This window comes from Rhopalosiphum padi, chromosome 3 (genome assembly GCF_020882245.1).
Source record: "Rhopalosiphum padi isolate XX-2018 chromosome 3, ASM2088224v1, whole genome shotgun sequence".
NCBI lineage: Eukaryota > Metazoa > Arthropoda > Insecta > Hemiptera > Aphididae > Rhopalosiphum > Rhopalosiphum padi.
In genome coordinates this window covers 17453892-17468094 of record NC_083599.1, presented here as the reverse complement: position 1 = coordinate 17468094, position 14203 = coordinate 17453892, and the positions used below count along the sequence as shown (strand labels likewise).

The 14203-nt window shown below is 28.8% G+C and overlaps 1 protein-coding gene across 2 annotated transcripts; it reads left to right on the top strand.

The window, feature by feature from the left end:
• Nucleotides 1–140: 140 nt before the first annotated feature.
• On the top strand, nt 141–7388 carry LOC132924362 (IQ motif and SEC7 domain-containing protein 1). 2 transcript variants are annotated; one of them, XM_060988621.1, is made up of 10 exons: nt 144–1078; nt 3036–3161; nt 3224–3614; nt 3672–4109; nt 4180–4397; nt 4715–5004; nt 5085–5224; nt 5681–5906; nt 5978–6167; nt 6241–7388. In XM_060988621.1, the coding sequence occupies exons 1-10, from the start codon at nt 810–812 to the stop codon at nt 6407–6409; spliced, it is 2457 nt and encodes an 818-aa protein (XP_060844604.1). In that variant the 5' UTR covers nt 144–809; the 3' UTR covers nt 6410–7388. The 2 variants fall into 2 exon arrangements, with proteins under 2 accessions (XP_060844603.1, XP_060844604.1); XM_060988620.1 differs by having other exon boundaries at nt 141–1078; nt 3224–4109.
• Nucleotides 7389–14203: the final 6815 nt, after the last annotated feature.

Genomic DNA, 14203 nt, shown 5'->3' with positions numbered 1-14203 from the left:
TGGATTTGTGGACGACGGCGGCGGAGGAGTGGCGGTGTCTGGACAACATTATGGATTATTGTGTGTTGTACGGGCGACGGCGGCGGCGTCGTCGTCGTCGTCGTCAACCACACACCGTCGCCGCCGTCGTTTGTGTGTGTGTGTGTTGCGCGCGCGTGTGTTATACTGGCGAATCGCTGCCGGGAGGCAATAACATCAAGGTTACCGTATACCGCGCGCTGACCAACAGCACCGCCGATCCCTCCCAGTGAGTGGGCACGTGAGATAACGTCGCCGTCGACCGTCGTCTCACAGTCGACGCACAAGGTACACAACTGTGCGACACTCGGCGTCGTTGTTTAGTTATAAATTATGTAATAATATTGTATTTACGTACGATTGTTTGTTATTATTCGTCATGTTATTTTGTTATAATCGTCAGTTGTAGTACCGTTCGTTTAGTTGACACGACCGTCGAGTGCGTTGTATATAATAATAATGATGTTATGCAGTCGTGTTGTATGTACATACAATAATAATAATAATAATAATAATAATAATAATAACAATAATATCAGTTGTTGTTGTTATCAACAATGAGACGGTAGCTCACCGAAGTTGTCCCATCAGTGTTTTGTTTGGGTCGCCCATTCGTTCCGTCGAGTGTGGTCCGATAGTCGCCGCCGACCAAGGCGTCTCCAACCGACACATCGAGACCGACGACGGCTGTGTATCATATCGATATCCATTCGACGTAAAGCGTCTCTCCGAGTTGCCGCCCTCGCGCCCTCCGATAGGGAGTGCTATTATGTGACAGCGGTCGCTGGGATATGTGCGACGACAACAAGCGATTACAAAAGCCCACCAATGGATTGGGCTGCCGTCAGGTGCACAGCGGTCACGCGACGTACGACGTTGGCATTCCGTTGGAGGAGAGCATGGACATCATCAATCAACAGTGCCAAGAGATTTACGAATTGAGGACGCAGCTGAACCTGGTGATGAATGAGAGGGACATGTTGCTCAGCGAAGTCGGTCGTCTCAAATTTGATATGGAACTCTACGACCAGCGCATGATGTCCCACGACACCACCACCAGGTAAACACTCTCACCGGTCACCGATTTGTTACATATTTTGCTATATTCAATTTTAATACGCTTCTCACTTATTCCGTTAAAATCATACTAAATTACAACTTTTTGCCCAAATTCAAAACTCATTAAGTCAGTTTTTTTTTGTTAATAAAAAATCTGTGTATGGCATTACAAATTGCAGTAATCATATTTTTGTCTAATAATTATGTAACACTAATTTTAGCACAGCCGTGCCGTTAAGATTTGGTACCCAGGGCAAAATTAAAAATATTCGCCCCCTGTTTTATTTATCATTATGCATTTCATTTATTTATTCTATTTAATTGAATTTTTTTTTTACAATGTATTTTGAACATTGATTTGACAAATAACTAAAGTTGATTGTAATAGTAATTATTAAACTAAATAGTTTGGTATACAATAATTAAAAATTAATACAAATCACAAATTATATTTACAAACATATCATAAGAGTGTATCATATAGGTACTTAGTTTAAAACTTTATTGCCCTGGACTTTTTTGAAGCAAAATATTCAATGACGTCTTTAAAATTGATGTTAATATGATACTTTATTATAAAGCCTAATAATAATAAAAGAATAAAACGTTGCAATTGACTAATTGTTATTACTCAACCTTAGTCGCAATTTGTTCAGAAACAATTTGTAAAACAAAATAATGGTCCAAAATAATTGTAAAACAATAATCTTTCTCATCATATATTTTATTTATGTATATTTAAAAATATTATAAAAACCCTTGAAACCATACGCCCAGGACGCATGCCCACTAGGCCCCCCCCCCACGGCATGGCTCTGGATTTTAGTATTATTAGTAATTTTCTTAAATATTTACCTTATTTCCTACTGTAATTATTTATAAATCTTAGAAGCATGATTAGTTTTGTGATTTTTTTAAATTTATCTTATTTATTATTTTAAATATCAATTTGTTCAAATGACATACCAAATTTATTAAATATCTAGGTTATTTAGGTGGGAACCTATCAGGTTATTTATGTTTCCATGCATTCATATTTTTATGAGTGACATTTGTACCAATAGTTTTCTTTATAGTTAATCTTAATTGAATAATTTTTGTAGAACAGATTAATAATGTCAATAGTAATAATGTTGTTATAGTTAATAATGAATTAATAGATAAGGTATTTATGCTAGTACAATATATTCACTTTTTAAAAACTTACTAATATTTAATGCATATCTACAAACATTTGATACCATAAATACTTACTACGACTTAATAGTTTTTTTTCACATTTTAAAATAATATTTGAAACCATCAACATTTGGATTAAGTCATAATTTAAAATTTAACATAATTTACTGTGTTTAATAGATACATTATTTTTATTTTATGGGATGTCAAGGACTTATAGTTTTATTGAAACAAATTATAGACTTTGTATAGGTACCTATGACAATGATTCATTATTTATTTTGATAGTCTGATAATTGTTACACTTTATTTGTATGTATATCATTTTGTACAATTTCTATTTAAATACTCATGTTTAAAATGGTTTCAGTTTTTAATAAATACTCGTGTTTTATTTATAATAATTATTATATTCTTATTTATTATCGATGAAAATATTAGTTTTTGTTAGGTAGGTAGGTATAAGTGGAAACATTACAATTAGATTCTTAATGACTTAGCAAAACTAATTTTATTGATACATTTTTTTTTTATTAGACATATAATAGCCTACTTATGCCTTTCTTTAAAAAACTATCTATAATACATAAAATCCACAGGTATGTTAAATTAGTAGTTTCATAGTTTATTCAAGACAAATATTTGGGACTTTCTTTTATGCATAAATACTGTGAATCTAGTTAAAATTGTTTAAAGTATTTAATTTCAATTGTATTAAAAGAATATTAAAAAGTATTAATTACCTTATGTGTAATAAAGAGATTTATTATATTTTTCAGAGAAGACAAATATGACAAAAGCAATAATCGAAATTTTTTGAACCAATGTGAACAATATAGTCATTGGACAGGCACAATGTCCAAAAATAACATGGTTCAACCAGAACCATTTCATACATCTGCCTCGTAAGTTTTTTTTATACTTAATAGTAAACAATATGACCAAATATGTTTTCATATATTTAAAGGTATGAGTTATCACAAGATTTGATTGAAAAGCAGATTGAGTTATTAGAAAGAAAATATGGAGGTGACAGAGCCAGACAAGCTGCACTAGTCATTCAACGAGCATTTAGACATTACATGCTGGTAAAAAAATTTGCTCATATTACAGCAATGGCAAAAGCTGAAAAAAGACTTAGTAAACGATTGGAAGATACCCAAAGTTTACGATCTCATGATAGTCAGCTGAGTATAAGATCAGGGTCATTAAGAGAACGACGATCAGGTTACTCACCAACCAAATGTAACTCTCTGCCACGTTCTAGATCTGGGCGATGTGATTTAAATTATTATTACAGCTTGGAATCTTCATGTTCTCATTTTTACTCAAATAACTACTCCTACAATGATATGAAAGTAAACAATGTTAGTACAATGAACCCGGAGACAGCAACTGAACAATTTTTTTTCCAGGACGATATCACTAGTCAAGTGGCACATCAAATGATGCCAAACTTTTTATGTGGAAACAGCCATAACAATAGTTCAGATACATATAGACAAGCACATTCTGGTTCTGATTGTAATCAGTATGGGAGCAGTAGCTCTTCATCGTGTATGTTTTCAGGGAGCTCAACCGGGTACCCTTCTAACATTTCCAAAAATAAAGTTCCTCCCGAAGTTCCAAAACGAACTTCATCAATATCGTTTCGTTCTTTACGGGAACAACACCAAAACATAGCAGCCAGTACACTGAACAAAATGTCAGATAGTGGTAGTTTATCAAGTGTTCAATCTTCTGGTAGCGATGGTAGTCTTTCTAGTCAGTCACATAATTTAAATCAAACAAATTCTTCAGTTGACTCTTCCATGTTGTCAAATTCTATAGTGTCTTGGAATAAAAAATCACAGGTACGAGTATTATATAGATTTGATTTTATTAGTATTACTTTCATTTTAATACAAAAAAATTTTTTCTTAGATTTCTGATGTGATTAGAAAACGTCAATATCGTATTGGTCTCAATCTCTTTAATAAGAAACCTTCAAAAGGTATTATTTACCTTGTACGCAAAGGATTCTTGGACAATGCTCCCCATGCAGTTGCAAGATTTTTAATATCTCGTAAAGGCTTAAGCAAACAAATGATTGGTGAATATTTAGGAGATTTACAAAATTCATTTAATGCAGCCGCCTTAGAGTAAGTAAAACTATTTAAACAATCAAATAATACTTTAAATCAGAAAAATTAGAACACGTTATATGATAAGGTTTTTATTTTTAACTATCAGTTCTATATTAATATCTATAAATTCATCCAATTGAACTAAGTTAAAAAATCTTTTATATCTGCTTTGATAATGTACTGAATAATTGTTTTATTACATTAAATTATAGTGTTATATAATGAATATGCTCCAATACATACATACATATACGATACATATTAGACAAGAGAAATCGAACATACAAATTTTTAATATTTATTGGTTTAATTTGTATTTTTTTTTTTTTTAGGTATTTTGCTCAAGAAATAGATCTCTCTGGTATGCAGGTAGATGTTGCACTACGCAAGTTTCAAACTTACTTCCGTATGCCTGGCGAAGCACAAAAAATTGAAAGAATCATTGAAGTTTTTAGCCATAGATATTGTCACTGTAACAGAGATGTTGTGGCAAGATTGAGAAATCTAGACACTGTATTTATATTAGCATTTGCAATTATCATGCTCAATACTGATTTGCATACTCCTAATCTAAAACCAGAACGTCGAATGAAAATGAACGATTTTATCAAAAATCTAAGAGGTAAAAATGCTTACTACTGTTAACGATAATAACATTATTAATACTTAATATTTTTATTGTTTGTCTTGCACTCTCATTAGGTATTGATGATTGTTGTGATATTGATCGAGATATGTTAGTTGGAATTTATGAGCGAATTAAAGCAAATGAATTCAAACCTGGATCAGATCATGTTACTCAAGTTATGAAGGTGCAGTCAACAGTAGTAGGCAAAAAACCAGTAAGTTAAATTAAACTGAATAATGTTTGAAGAATCATAACTAAGTCTGTTCTGTATACATTTTACATGCATGGTGCAAACATAATTAACAGAATCCTGTACATTGATTAAATATATTTTATACTGTAATATACTAATATGGACAATGACATATCAATTGATTTATATGTATTTTATAAAAGTTATAACAATAATAATATTATTATTTTTTCTTTTTTATTTAAATCTTATTTTTTTAATTATTGACAGGAACTATATTAATATTCTAAGAAATACTAAAGTGTGTGTATATTTATAAATATATAAATGTAAAATAATAAACACTCGTAATCCTGATAATAATAATGCTCTCACAATTTTTAATTTTTTTTATTTCTATTACATTTATGAAAAATATAAACCATACAAATATAATAAAACATAGAAAAACCAATATTAAAATTTAAAATTTTCCAGAATTTAGCATTGCCACATCGTCGGTTAGTGTGCTATTGCAGATTATATGAAGTAGCTGATATTTACAAAAAAGAACGACCTGGTGTTCACCAACGAGAGGTATTCCTTTTTAACGATCTTCTAGTCATTACCAAAATACTTTCAAAAAAGAAAAATTCAGTAACCTATACTTTTCGTCAAAGTTATCCATTGAATGGTCTTACTGTTTCTTTGTTTCAAATGCCATGTAAGAACATCTTTTACTAAAAATTAAAAAATACTTATTTTTTTTTTTTTATTAAATCATTGTTATTTCAGATTATCAATTTGGTATCAAACTTACTCAGCGTTTAGACAACCGTCTATTGATAACATTCAATGCAAGAAACGATCATGATCGTTGTAAATTTGTGGAAGACATTCGGGAATCAATATGTGAAATGGATGAAATGGAAAATTTGAGAATAGAGTCTGAACTCGAGCGTCACAGACATGGTCATAATAATCGGTACATTAAAATTTGCATTCTGCATAAAAAAAGATAATTATTTTCATTTATTTTATTTTATTTTAATATGTAGATCAGTTAATAGTAATTCGGAAAATCGAGATAGTGGAGTTGCAGATATTGATCTGGGTCCATTGCCCTCTCCACCTGTGCGCAATCCCAAACATCCGGATGATACATTTGAAAACAGCTCGCCATCACAGCAGGCTACACCAAAACGGGCTGCATTGACTGTTACTTGATAATACAACTAAATTTATTTTTAACATAACTAAGAAATTTTTTTTATAGAGCACCACCATATTTTTATTTGTTTTTTTTATTTAATACACTTATTTTATTATATAATATTTGTTCTTTATTTTTTGGCGATAAGTCATCAGTATTAATATTGTATGACAAATTAATTATTATTACACAACTATTAGTGTGGTGCAGCTTAGTCAATCTTATAGCACAATCAGTAATGTAATTATCAGAATGTTGACTATGGTATACCTTGTATCATATATATTTTTATTCAGACCTGTGCCAAAGTAAGAGTATGATCATGTGCACTTGTGGGCCAGCACAAAATAACTTCCTCTGCTATCAACGCTAGTATATAGACCTCGCGTAACAATTATTATACATATATTATACACCATGCTCAAGTAACACACAACCGATGAGAAGCTGGTTGCACATAACAAATGTAAATATGTACGCTTGATCATATTCTTATTCTAGTATGAGTGATATTTTTTAAAGTTTAAAAAAATCAATACATTTTTATTTAAAATTTTAAACTATACAATATATTGAAGTCTGTAATCATAGAATGTTTACTATAGATGTAAGGTATATGGCTATTTATGCACCACACTGTGTATTAAATTATACAAGTATACACAACTTTTTTATATTTGTGTTACATTTTTTAAAGTCAAAATGTTTTAATATAATATTTTTAACTAGATTTGCCGTGTCCTTGCTTTTGAATTATAACCTTTAAAAATATATTTACTATAATTGTCTTTTAATGTAACAACTATATGTGTAATTATTTTTCTTTGTCATTTGTATTTATATTGTGAAATGTCAATATTTTTGACAATTTTTAATATAAACGTCAAAATGGCTTATAACGAAAAAATATTGTATTTTTATCTGTTATAAAAATATTGAATGATGTACCTATGTAATAAAACCAAATTGATAATTAAACGTTTGATTAAAGAATATCTCTTTATATTATGTTTAATAATAATAATTTTTATAAATATATATTATTTGATGCATTTAGATGTGAGCTCTTATACAATGAGAACATTTAAGCATTTACTGTAATATTTTATAAATACTAGAAAAACTAAAAGTGAGCCGCTCACAGTGTGGATTTTGTAATTCTGTATTTATGGTTCTTTGCAATACATTATTCACTGTTTGCTGTGTATATAAACTCCTATTTAAGACTAATGCATGCTCACGTATAGTCATATTAAACAGTAAACATTCATATGACGTATTCACGTGTTCAAATTCGCGTCTTCATACATCTTAAGATAAATATATGTAACTTAATTTTGGATAACAATCTTTAAAACAAACTTATTTTTTTAGTTTTCAATTAATAATAACTAGTAGGATTTAAAAAATCATTTAAATAAAGAGATATTGGCTTCAATAATTACTATATAACTATTAATATTACTTACTTAGAGATAAATATTAGCTATGAATACATGTAATCCATCAGTTTAAGTTTATTTTATGATTACAAGCTCATAGACATATTGCACATTTTAACTAGGTGAATAATTTAATTTGTACAATTTCAATAATACATTTATAATTAACTTCAATAGCTATAAGGTTTGAAAATGTAATACAATATTCCTTATAAGTCATAACTCATAAGTACTTCATACTGGAACTAAAAATGTATAAAAAGATATAAACATAATTACAGGCAACATTGTTTGAAATGTTTGAGTAATAAAATAAACTTTTTATTGCTTTAGGTCAATTAGGTTTTGGCATAGGACTGTTCTAGCTTAAATCATATCATTCACAAACTGGTCTCAAGTTACCAAAGTTCTTGAATTATTAAAATAAATTACTTTAATAACAATATCAAAAAACATATCATGTAAAGTACTTGGTCGTGATATAGACTAACAGTATCGTCGTCCGTGTGTTATATTATATTTTCATATATAATATCGTCTCCGGCCTCCACTAAGAATCATTTTTCGTTTATAAATGTATTATAATATACCCATGATTAACTAACTAAATTAGTTAATCATGAATATACCTATCATTGAAATACAATTTACCGGTCATGTAGGTACGATTGCGTACTTTTGTCCCTTATTTTAGTAGTAGATACGAAAATGAGTGCAACATTGCTAAAATTTAAAATATCTAGTACTCAGTAGGGAGTATTAGTTTTCCGCTACCTATAATAAAAAAATTGAAAATTTGGAAGACTTATTTAGTAATTTAAAAAACAGAGGATTTTGCTACTAATTTTAAAGGTAAGAGTTGGGACTCGCTGCTCTGGACTTGACTTATTGCTTGTACTGCCTTATAGTAATTATTACTTTACAAAATCTGCTATAGTATGCGCTTGCTTAATTTCATAATAGGAATGTTATTAGATTTGTTCAAAAACCAGTGTAACAATGATAATAAAACTCATGGTAAAAAATACACTAAAGCAGTGGTTCTTAACCAGTGTTCCGTGAACTTGGTATAAGTATTCCGCCAACATTTTTAAATCAATAAGAAAAATATTAAAAAATTATAAAACGTATATAGCTAATTACTGTTGTATTTTATGGCTGTGTTCTGTGAAAATCTTATAAAATGTTAAGTGTTTTGTCATTCGAAAAAGGTGAAGAACCATTGCACTAGGTAAATAATAAGAAATGAAAGAATTTGCTTTGACACATATTACTACTCACCTAGAGCTTATAACTTTTGCCGGTAATAAATATATATTATATTATAGCCTCATCCACTCATCCATCTTCATTGGATGTCTTCTGTTGATGCATAACCAGGTTTTTTGGAAGAAGTATTTGAATATGTATTGATGATAACTTGAAAGAACTAGATTTAAATGACAATTGTTTTAATGTTTTAAAAAAATAATGTCCTTTACCACATTTGTGATTTTTTTGTAAAAAAAATATTAAATAAAATTGACTGTACAACATGCACAGAAAGCCTTTTAGAAGGTCAAACTTTACGTAGTTATTGTCATAGCCGCCGCCACTCATAGAAATTCATTTTCTATATTAGTAAATTTAAAAAATAGAGGTAGTTTGGTTAAAAGTTCTGTCGATGTCATCAAAATAGTCAGATTTGTTGAATTTAAAATTTAACAGTATTAAAGTCCTGCTTGAACTTTATAATCATAGTTAAAAATCATGTGTTTAATTCTAATATTTTTAAAAATTTGAGTTGGGAAGGTGATAGTATTTTAAAAAACCATAAACTTAATTTAATAATATTAATTTGTAAAGTGTAAACTTTACTTTAAAATCCTTTTACACTATGCTGCAAAGTTAAAAACAGCATTACAGCAACCACTGTTAGTAAATGTCACATGTTTTCAAAATTAATTTTATTTTATAACTAATAGGTAGGTAGGCTTATTTTACAAATAAATTGGTATGTTTCAATAGTTTCGTTATTATTTATTTATTTATTTCCTATCTTTAAAATGTGGTTTTTATTTCCTTGTATATCTATAGTTGTTTATATGTATATTTTCTATTAATAATACTGTTTAATTCAAACATTTACTGAAATATTCTTTAAATCCAAAAATATGAAACAAAACCATAAAATATTCGAAAATGTGGAAAATAACAATAATATGAAATCAAATTTGTATCCAAGTCAGCATTAAATTGGATAAATAGAAAAAAATATGCAATTTCATAAACATCCATGAACTATTAGGCTGTCCGCAATTATCATATTTTTATCAAAGATTTAAGCTCAAAATAGTTGTTTACTGTATACTATACAATATATAGTATATAGTATAAACCCTATTAACCCGGTAATTTTTGCCAACCAACAAAAATTATCATCTTCATCCATAACAATGTAAATTATACAGGAGTTACTTATCTAGTGTAGTATAGAAGTCTGTGAATCATATTATCAATTCTATAATTTATGTTTGATTTTTTCAATAAAAAATTAATTAATCAATAGCGCGGAATATAACTGATAATTTAAATAATTTATTAATTTTTTTGTCGGAAATCGGAGTATAATCTTTGGTGGAAAGCGGTCATGATGATAACGGACGAGGGTCATTTTGGCGGAAAATGGTTATGCCCATTCAGTACTAATAACATTAATAGGTAATATTTTCAAATACAAATTATAAACTAAAAACTCGTCGATAGCCAGCCCCGAAAAGTTTGGCACTAGGATTAATAGCCACAGCAACGAGTGAAACTTTATCAAAGATAATCAATAATTTCCCAAAACAAGTTATTTTACAGATTTTCATGATTGTGAACCATGGCAACGTAACACTAAGTATGGGCAGGTAGAACCAGCTGAACTACTAGAACGTACGTATGCAATTATTGTTGTAATGAAAAATATCCATGTGCAATCGTAACGCACTAATTCAACACATCCATCACTGCAGTGGCCCATAAGCTACTAACATAAGGTTAAATAATGCACTAGGTATATACAGCAGGCCGATACTGAATACCAATTGTCCAGCTTTTTAATTACGGTCATTATAAGTCTAAACTATCAAATATGTATTTATAAGTTATCCGACTACAAATACCTTTGACAAATGCTTAGTATAAAATTATTTAAAATACTTAAATACCTACCAATAATAATATTTAAAAGCATATAAACCGTATTTACTATTTTATAAACCTATACCTAAAAAGAGTTTTATTTCTTTATTTATAAAGATTTATTTATTTATATTTCTATACCTTAAGGCACAATAGGTTTATGTGGTTTATATGTTATGGTAGAATAGCTACATACAAATTATAAATTAATTCAATTAACAATATAAACACCTTAAGTACTTACCAGATCGGCAGGCCCGTATATAGGGTTAAGTATACCCCCCTCGAAATGTTTAAAGTATAGGTATATATTTATAATATAGCAAAAACTAACTACAAACTTTTTAGTTCATGTATTAAAAATATTTTAACCCCTCCCCCCCAGAAAATTGATCCCGGATGCGTGATTGGTACTTACAATACTTTTACTACATTATTTCGCTGCATTTAATTTTTGCTGTAGATCATTGAGAGCTCGATTGTCACTTAACATCATGTTATTAATAAAGATACAAATTACTTTTACAGCGTGTTACGTTTTACCTCAGGACATGTGGAATATAAATAATATGTTTAACAATAATATGCCTGTTATTATATTATTTAATTATTTATCAAAATGTACAAGCAGTGGCTGGTGACAAAATATTGACCACACATACGGGTTTTTTTCAAATCGTTGTCCGAGTTGCGGTTGCAATAGATGAATTGCGGTCATAATAATATTTAAGGTAAAATTACCGTTTTAATAATTGCGGTTCGTATTCGATTGTCGATTATCCTATACGAGTACATAAGCGCTTACCCAAATTGTAGTCAGCGTTAGGTTTATTTTTTATTTAATGGCAAAACGAAATTCTTTCAGAAAATGTATACAGTAATTGGTTTTAAAAATAATTAATAATGTATATGTACCTAGACGTCCTAGACTATTAAAAGATAAAAATAAATTATCGTCCAGAAATATTATGTAGTCTAAGCTGAAAAGTAAATGTTTATAAATTAATTTAATATTTAAGCCACAACATATTATAGTTTTTGACATTTATAAAGGAAATCTTCAGGCTTACCGCTTGATTGGATGCACATTTCATCTCAAGTCTAGTGGAGAAAAATAGTAAGATTAAGACTGACTATAGAGTACAAAAATAATAACTAGGAAATTGGAAAATGTGTTTTTGGAATTTATCGCAGAACAATATATGATGGATTTAAGAGGTACTCAATTTAGTGAGTTTAGTGATTATTTGATCAATAACTATATTGACTATGGTACTACTTTTCTGTAACCAAACTTCGGGCAGCTTTGGATAATAACTTTTGGAGAACGAATAATGGAAGAGAAGTTTTCAATTCAAAATTCAAAACTGAGAACCGATTGCCACATCCTAACGACCTAACATATTTAATTTTTAAAGTGTGTCAAAAATATTCAGATTGATACCTACATATTTAAAAATCAATTCGGTATATTTGCAAGCTAATAAAAACTTTGAGAGTGTTAGTTCGAAATGTATTAAAAATAAAATTAAAAAATGAAAAAAAACAATTTATTTTCTGATATTTATAAAATGTGTTTCATATACAATTATAAACCAGTATAATTACAAATATATTATTTGTATTCATTAAACGTTTAACTAACAACAAACATCATAGACCATAGTTGTATTAGCCGACAGCATTTAGGTACCTACCTATCAACCTTGTAAATACTTATCAATGTTTGTTCTTCCGAAGATTTTTGATTTTTATAACATAAGCAAGTCCTCAGGCCACTGCTATCCCTGTTTTATTGATTTGCCTATATTAAATTGTATAAATAACATTATTAATTAAAACTTTTATTAATTTTTAGGAGTCTAAAGATTCTAACATCAGCCCAGTATAAATCTTTAGAAATTAAACGGAGGTAAAAGTTTCGTTTTCACCTCTTCCAACTGCCATCAATGATGAATAGGGCTGGGATTTGTGTGTAAATACATATTTTTACTAAAACATGATAAATTAAGTTTTGCAAATAATGATAAATTTATTTCATTTCACGTGATTTGCAATAAAATAAAACATGTTTTACATATTTCGTCAATAATACATATTTTAACATTATTTGTAAAATTTCTGCATTTTTTTTTTACATATTATATCGTATATTTTCATAATTTCGGTAGTTTAGTAGTATTTATACATTTGTACTTCGATAATAGTACTCGTAAAAATTGTAAGTGTATAATACATATAGGAAATAAGTATATGAAAGTATTAGTTAAATATTAATAACTTGATTATAGTTTATCTTATTTGTTTCTGTTCAATAACTATACATCAATGATCTTAGATTATACTTTATATTCAACAATTGTTAGACAAAATATATTTAAGAATTTTCAATAATGTCAGTCTTTGCGTTCGCATGGCTGTGATTTTGTGAAAATAGCTTTATATTTTATATTTTTTTAATTAAATTGATTAGCAATTAAAAACAATTAATAATTGTATATAATTAAAAAATTATTTAGAATTTTATTTTAATTTTACACGTTAACATAGTTTAAAATTTTTCTTATTACATATTTTTGGTTTTTTATTATATATAAATCCCAGCCCTAATGATGAGTAAATACAATAGCATTATGTGCAGGATGTCGGGTGGTAAACTGATAAAACATGTTTCTTCTGCTGTTCAAACCAGGCCCGTAGCCACAAATTCCCAGCAACGGAGGACGTTATGAGTATAATATAACCCTATCGGAAAAAAATAAAATGCGCTACCCACTTTATATTTGTCAATACTCAATAGCAATATTTGTACTCGGAAAATTTATATTAAATAATGGATGTAATGTATACTGTTGTACTATAATATATATTTTTAACCATTTCGTTATATAAAATATGTATACTACGCAGTATATAGGTATCTTTACCTGTAATAAATAAAAACGATAGTGGACGAGGGGTGTAAAGTGTAAGTATAGGTACATCTGGTACAACATTCCTTCCCGCTACGTTACTAGTCTAAATCGAAAGCTTTTATACGATCCCGAATTCCACATATCTTTAAGACTTCTCATCTATACAATCGTCGTTCATCATGTCTCGTATATAGACTGTATTTTACCTATATGATGTATACCTATAAGGTTTATAATATTTTGTATTGCACGCATGACGGGATGACGGGCAAATAAAATAACGCAG